Source organism: Temnothorax curvispinosus, unplaced genomic scaffold, assembly GCF_003070985.1.
Source record: "Temnothorax curvispinosus isolate PA1 unplaced genomic scaffold, ASM307098v1 QBEX01015750.1, whole genome shotgun sequence".
NCBI lineage: Eukaryota > Metazoa > Arthropoda > Insecta > Hymenoptera > Formicidae > Temnothorax > Temnothorax curvispinosus.
In genome coordinates, this window is record NW_020225530.1 from 1 (window position 1) to 7,910 (window position 7,910).

At 32.7% G+C, this 7,910-nt stretch overlaps 1 protein-coding gene across 1 annotated transcript; it reads left to right on the forward strand.

The window, feature by feature from the left end:
- The first annotated feature begins 6,495 nt into the window (after positions 1–6,495).
- LOC112466003 lies at positions 6,496–7,102 on the forward strand. Its single transcript, XM_025033841.1, has 2 exons — positions 6,496–6,692; positions 6,776–7,102. Exons 1-2 carry the CDS (start codon positions 6,570–6,572, stop codon positions 7,052–7,054), a joined length of 402 nt encoding a protein of 133 aa, XP_024889609.1. The 5' UTR covers positions 6,496–6,569; the 3' UTR covers positions 7,055–7,102.
- Positions 7,103–7,910: the final 808 nt, after the last annotated feature.

A 7,910-nucleotide genomic window follows, 5' to 3' on the forward strand; every position in this document is an offset into this window, starting at 1 on the left:
TTATTATTATTATTATTATTATTATTATTATTATTATTATTATTATTGTTATCCTAATATTATTGTAATTATTATTATTAATAAAAAATCAATACAAAGAAAATTCCAAATAAAGTATTTATTTCATAACACGCCGACCTTGTTTTATTCTCTGTCGTGGTCATATCAAATAAATACTTTTAGGATGCATCGCGATGCTGTTCGCCAATGGAATGTTTCATACGCTTTTACCGAATGAGTCACGCCTCGTTTTTCTCACTGGGAGATTCAATTCATTACATTGTAAATAAGGTCGCGTGCGTTACCAGCGTTAATAAGAGACACTTTTCCTTAGCACGAGAACTTTGTCCAAGATCTCAGTCACCGAATCTAGCTAATGAGTACATTGTGCGAGCCCCTCGATCGAGTCTAAATGTAGATGCGATCTATGTACCCAGTTTTATAATTTCATTTCCTGAATGGTGGCGGTTCGGGCCTATGAAAGAGCAGTCCTACTAACATACGTGCGTGCGTACGGAGCGCGTACATATTCTCGCATAAAAGTGGAACAGTGCACATACTGCGAAAACAATTGTGGGAAGCCATCTCTTCAATTCTTTCAAATCCCTTTTACGGCGTATGTTGGTCGTGTAAAAATAGCCGAATGCTTGATGCGATCAACGTAGATACGTAGATGACAAATGCTCTTTATAAAGGATCCTGCATTTCCATAACTGTTATTAACAAGTCTTATAGCGCGCTATGCACGATAACGAGGGAATGAACTAAGAAATTTTGTCTAACTGTATATATTGCAACAAAAGGTGTATCCAAAAATATAATTAAATAACCAAAACATTAGTGCTCTCTACTTTGTATATTTTTCTTCATTTTATTGAATAATATTTACGATTTAATTCCTTATTTTTTTAATATAAAAATATATGTATATAAATATAATTATATATGAACTATAACTTTTTTCTCTTGTATAATCTCTGTCCATATAATTATAGGAAAAATAATAAAAATAATTTAAAAAATAATTTAAAAAATTACTTTTACATTGTTTTTTTACGAAAAGTAAAATTTCGATTAGATTATACAATATTCTATACTGTATAATCATATTTTATATATGATTATTTTATTTATATGTATGTGATTAATGTTTTTTTCTCATTTCCTCAAACTTTTTACTTCTGATATAAAAACAATGCAAAAATTATTTTTTTAATAATTTATATTATTTTTCCTAATTATACGAACTGAGATTATACAAAAGAAAGAAAAAAGGCACATTTTGTATATAATTATATATGTTTTTATATAAAAAATTTTTTACCGTGAACCTTTTTTTTCGTACCCTATTCTGTCGTAATTTAAGCAATATGTATATAATAACAACTTTGTTGCACTTCCTTTTTATTCCAAATTATCAATATGAAATACTATAATATTATTAGGGCAACCGAAATATACTAGAACATATATTTTTTTATTTGACTAATAAAGAAATTAACTAGATATGTTTCAGAAAAAAACTATGCTATATTTTAAGCTCTATATGTTACAGCATATTTTTGCTTATTTCATCCAGGAGTGCATATTTTTCATATTTTACCCATATGTGCATAATATTGACATATTTCACCTATTTTTCACATTTTACGTCGTTTCTTGATTTAAGTTCACGATTAGTTTTCCCTTATAAACAGGATAATTAAAATGAAAATATATATCTTTTTGTTTCGACTGATAAAGAAATTGACTATATCAGTAATTATCAAACAGTGCGCCGCGCAACGCGCACTGATACGAACCGAAAAGCGGTTATCTTTTTTTATATTGTAGTGTCAAAGTATTTATTAATATAGCATAATTATAATATAATAAATGAGTCTCGAATTTGAGAAGATTCGCACAACTAATTCGCGCAGTGCACGTTGATCTCAGCTTCTTTTCTCTTTCACAGCACGAGAATAACTCCTCGATCTTAATTCCGTAATCATTATAATTCGATATATGTATTAAATAAAAAAGGACACGTCGGTAATACATAAACAACAGATATCGGTGATTGTACAATTATACATGTAAACAGCTAACATATGTTTGGCCAACCTTGGTTTAGAGTCAAAATATCCTATAATATGCTAAGAACAGAAAACTCGTTATTTCTTTCGTTTGTTTTGGCATTTAACTACCGATGTGCCGATTCCTATCGTATGTCATATGTATGTGTTTTTTAGTTATTTTAAAAAAATTTTTTTGTGTTTCTTAAAAATGCAATAGTAGGGAAGACCGGGGCGAAGTCGGCCCCGAGGCGGAGTCGTTTTTGCAATTGTTTCGAAATCTGTATGTTGCGTGTACTCGTCATTAATACTGTAAACGCGGTTTATGGTGCCCATGTGACCAACGGAGTTTAGTGAAGTTACGTGCCATGTTGTGATTCTTATCGAAGCAAACGTGTTTTCGCAGGTCGAAAGTAAAATTTCTTCCGCATCGAAAGTTTGTAATATCTTAAGTATTATTGTCTCTCCGAATCTCAAAGTGAGTGATTCTAAAGAGTAATGCATGCTGACCACGAATCCAGTTTAGTTTTTTATTTTCATTGATTTCTATTATTTTATAAACGACCAAACCTAAAACTTGTGTTCGAGGCGAAGTCGTGACTAAGACAAAACGAAATTAAGAAAGCTAAATAATATGTGCTGCGTATGCTTGGAGATAATAGAAAACAGAGCCGATGAAAAACAGTGCATTTCCTGCAGGCGTAGGGCACACAACGAGTGTGCCTGCGCTCGTCAGACTCTGTTTGTACATGCTTCAACTGTTAACAAAAAAGAAAATTGATTTTCTTGAAATTATTTTCCGCTTTCCATTTTTCTACTAAAAAACAATGAATAAAGTGTATTCTATTATTTTTTATGATTAAAATTATGTATCTTTATTTAAAATCCAGTCCGAGAATGAAGACACGACTCCGCCCCGCGAATTTTGACTTTTCGATTTTTGCACCTTTGTAGTTTTTACTCTATACCGGTTGAACAAAGCGACGTAGACCAAAAATGCCTATAAATTTTGTAGCTAAGAGTTTACTCTTTACAATGGTATACTATATTTCACTAAAATGATTTATTTTGTTGTTAAAAATCGGCACCAAAAAAATTGGGCTGACTTCGCCCCGGTCTCTCCTACTAATTAATAAATATAAAAACAAAAATACAATATAAACAATCTTTTATTAAGTTAAATTTATTCTACTTCGCCATTATACATATACCTAAATGATAAATGATTTCAATATCTGAAAATTTGTGGAAAAAAGTCATTTTTTCACTTTATAAAGCATATTTTAGATGCTTAAAACGGTTTATTTTTTAAATATATTTTTTATTATCCGACATATTACCATTCCTATGACCAATTTTCCCTCCTTTGTAGCAGCGGATAATACGCGAGAAAGATGAAGCAATTTGCATGTTGTAAGGCGATAAAATTTTTTTCAACAACATTACGCACTTGTCAAAAGATTTGACATGACTCAGAAGAAAGAATTGCATAACCTATTTAGAGTCATACCTGTTTCACCTTGGAGTCTCTATTCACACAATTACCTCGTTATGGAAAGCACAGCCTCTCGACACGCATATACCTCTCTCTACTCACACGCATCATACATGAACATAATGTAATGCTCCGTAAGTAAACGGAAATGTGCTCATGACATCACGCGGCTTTTATTGCAAAAATGTCAACGTATATAAATATGTTCATTACAAGAGCAAAACTTATTTTAAATTATAAAAAATTTTCTAAACTTGTTTATCGAAAATATTGTAAAATTTCACTTTCCTTTGTTTTAATTTATTTCACCCGGGATTACAATTTACTATTGAAGTAAGTGATAATAAACTAAATTTCTTAGGTTTTAAAGAGGATCCTAATTACTGACAATTGCAGGGAAAGGTCTAACTTTGAGTAGACTCCACAGAACTTAAAAATGTTTATGTAGAATTGAAATACGCACGAAAACACACCGCGCGAGTGTTGATTTCAAGACAATAATAAAAAAAAATTAAAAAAATAATTTTTGAGCTGCACCTACTATAAACGTTTGCTTAATACAGGAGTTGTACAGTTTGTATGTACAAAATAAGATACACGCGCCATTCGTATAATGTGAACAAAGAATACTACACATAAAAAACTAAGATTAATAACGTAACAAAAAAGTTTGACCCTTCACTACTATTTTGTGTAAAAGCACATGCAGGTTGATAGGATAAGCAGTATTGCGTGTAACGAGAAATGGCGCAGCAATCGAACAAAAACAGATTACTATTATAGTTAAGGGGATCCTGCAGCCGTATGATTTACCGACATTATCGTTTTTCGATGGATCTTTTAATTGGCTTTATAGAATTGCAAAAATCTTTTACAGAATTAAAGTCCGCACAAAAATCTAGGGTAACAAACGCGATTTTATATCAAAAATACCAAAAAATTAAAAATATTACTTATTTGGGCACATATACAGCTGTCACCTGACGACAATATTTGCTTAAAACAAAAATTCTGCAGTTTATACATACATAATAATGTTTATCATCTGCCCTTGGGAAAACATGTAGGAATAATATCGTGCAAGTAGAAGTAATTAAGATTCAATGCGTACAAAAAAAGATCCATCGAAAAATTATTTTAGTAATGCAAATACGGATGCAGGATGACAAGAAGAGCAGCAACAGTAGTTGCCGGATTGCGTAAGATGGCGAGCAATCGAAAAAAGGACAGATGTCATTTCGTTAGACAAAGACAGATATAGGGAAAACAAAATTAGAAAGGTTGACATTATCGACATCGAGGAAGTTCGCCAGTCACTGCAGGATCCCCTTAAACAAGGACAGATATAGAGAAAACTAGAGTCAGGGACTCTAGAGAAAACAGGATTAGAAATGTTGACATTGGGTGCGTTTAGGTAAGACACCGCTACCGTAGCGCTACAGTTTTTTCGCTACAATCGTAGCGATAAAGTTAGCAAAACTGAGTATAAAGCAGCGCTATACTCAATTCGTGTTACTGCACTGTCAAATTTATTAAGTGAATTTGAATTTATTAAGTGTTGAATAATGAATAATGAATATTGAAAATTTGGGTATTTATTTAGAATACGGGCCTGAACGCAAATATAGATAAAATTATGTTCAATCGACGCGTTTTTGCATGAAATGAAAGAATCTGACAGATAAACGCGGCGGTCTGCCTCGCGAAGCGAGATATTAATCGTTAAAGTTGACGACTATTCGGGTTAGAAAATCTGACATACCGACGAAATGCAGCGATACGAGCACAGAACATATACTGATACGAGTGGATACGAGTAGAGGCCTATAGATAATCATGATTATCAATGATTATCTAGGCCTCTAGATACGAGCATGCGCTTTGGCCACTTGCGCATGCGCTGAGGCCACAATCACGTAATTTTAAAGAAATAATGAAGCGCGCCAATGTATCCTATTACGTACTCGTAGCTGTCAGATTTGACAATAATTATTTAACATGTTGTTGTTTGATTTTATCCAACTAATGGCTAAAAAAAAGATTTAGTGGATTACCTGATCCAACACATGTGTTGCCATCAGAAATTAATTGTGAGAAGTACGTGTGGTGAAAAATTAATCATCAACAAAGAGACATTGCTGTTTCGATGTCGAAAAACAGTTCCCATAGCATCGTCACAAAAAAAGAAACGTGTCTCCAAACAATGCGATTACAAAAAAAGTGCCAAAGTAGGTACTTGGTATTGGGAATAGCAATTTGGAACTCGCTACAATCTGCAAAATTATAGCGAGTTTCCTTATACTACGCCCTCCTCGACAGGAAGACCTCGAAGAAGAACTTGGGATTTCTTCCAGCACGGTTGTCGACTGGTTCAGTTTTTGCCGTGAGGTAATATTTTAATATTGTGCACTAACTATACACATATATATATATATATACTTGTTATTATAATAAATAATGTATTTCACGTTAATTATTTTCACAACTTCTATAAAGCAGGGCTTACACACGTGTGTGTGTGCCCTGCTTTAACGAAAATCACAACTTCTATAAAACAGGACATACACACGTGTGTGTGTGCCCTGCTTTAACAAAAATCACAGCTTCTATAAAGCAGGGCATACACACGTGTGTGTGCCCTGTTTTAACAAAAATTACAACTTCTATAAAGCAGGGCATACACACGTGTGTGTGCCCTGCTTTAACGAAAATCACAACTTCTATAAAGCAGGACATACACACGTGTGTGTGTGTGCCCTGCTTTAACGAAAATCACAACTTCTATAAAGCAGGACATATGTACACACGTGTGTGTGTGCCCTGCTTTAACGAAAATCACAACTTCTATAAAGCAGGACATACACACGTGTGTGTGCCCTGCTTTAACGAAAATCACAACTTCTATAAAGCAGAACATACACACACACAAAATTTAGTGATTTTATACCCATTTTTTAGAACAAGAAAACGACCTCGAAGTTCTGCATGCCTTGGATAATGCAGGTGAAATATTTGATGAAATGTTTTATCGTGAAAGACAGAATGATGAAATTGTTAATTTAAATTATTTTGAAGAAGTAATACCACGTTATAACGATAACCAATTTCATCCGCATTTTAGAATGCATCGAGGAACATACATGGTAAATATTGAAACCAAATATATATAGATAGGTACTATTGAATATTTACAATTCTTTATAATTAATTTTTTTATTATTTTCAGGAATTGGAAAATATAATGAGATCTCTAATTAGACAGAGAGAAAATGATATATCATTATCGAAAAAATTATTTTTAACATTATGGATTATAGCCACGCTAGAAAGTTTTCGATCTGTTGCAGACAGATTTGGCCTTTCCAAAGGTGTAGCTTGGATCATTTTTAAAGAAGTGGTTTATGCGTTAAAAAGAATTATGTCACGTTTTATAAGATGGCCAAATAATGCGGAATGTGAAAAAAGTGAAAGGATACATTATTTCGTGTTTTCCAGTTTACAATAATATTTTGAATACTTTTAAAAATTTTTAATTGTTTTAGGTTTTCATTTTTGTAATTAAAAAAAATGAAATAAAATTTAAAAATTTTTTTTGTTTTAGGTTTTTAGAATTCGATCAAGAGGATTTCCAGGTGTTGTAGGAGCCATTGACGGTTGTCATATTCCAATTAAGGACATTCACCGGCAAAATCGTTTTCTTAGAAATTTTCTTAAACTTTCAGTATATGTTTAATTAAACGCGTTTTATACGTAGGCGTTTTATTCAATGCCCCTTGCGGTACTAAAATTTGAGATATTCAGCTTCAAAGTTCCGATTTTTAACACGGGATCCCTATGTTGAGCTCTCTCGACACGGACATTTTAATGAATAATAAGTAGTTTTCTTAGAATTTTTTTGAAAAAATAGTATAAGATGCCTCATATTATTAGTAACGTATGACAATAAAGTTCGATATAGCAAGCGGTATTTATTTTTGAGAAATAGTCTAAAGAACACTATCGGACATAATTTTCGTCTGCTCGGAGGCAGGGAGAGGGAGAGATCTCTGCAAGACTTGGCAACGTTGCTACCGCTGCGACATATAGGTTAAGTAGAGAACGTCAAGATCTTATGGGCAACGTTATTTAAATCAAGTTATTTAATCTTTTTTCTTTATGATCCATTATTATTTACTTTTAGAATGCTCAATAAACAAGTAGGACGTACTCATTTATGATTGGTATTGGAGAAATGGAAACGGAACAAAAATTTGCCAGATCGAGTAAAACTGCGCGGCTAGACGAGTTTCAGACTTTTGCGCACGGAAGTAGTTGTCAACCATATCATTACTCCGTGCGTCTGAGTTGAGCACAACTGCCAC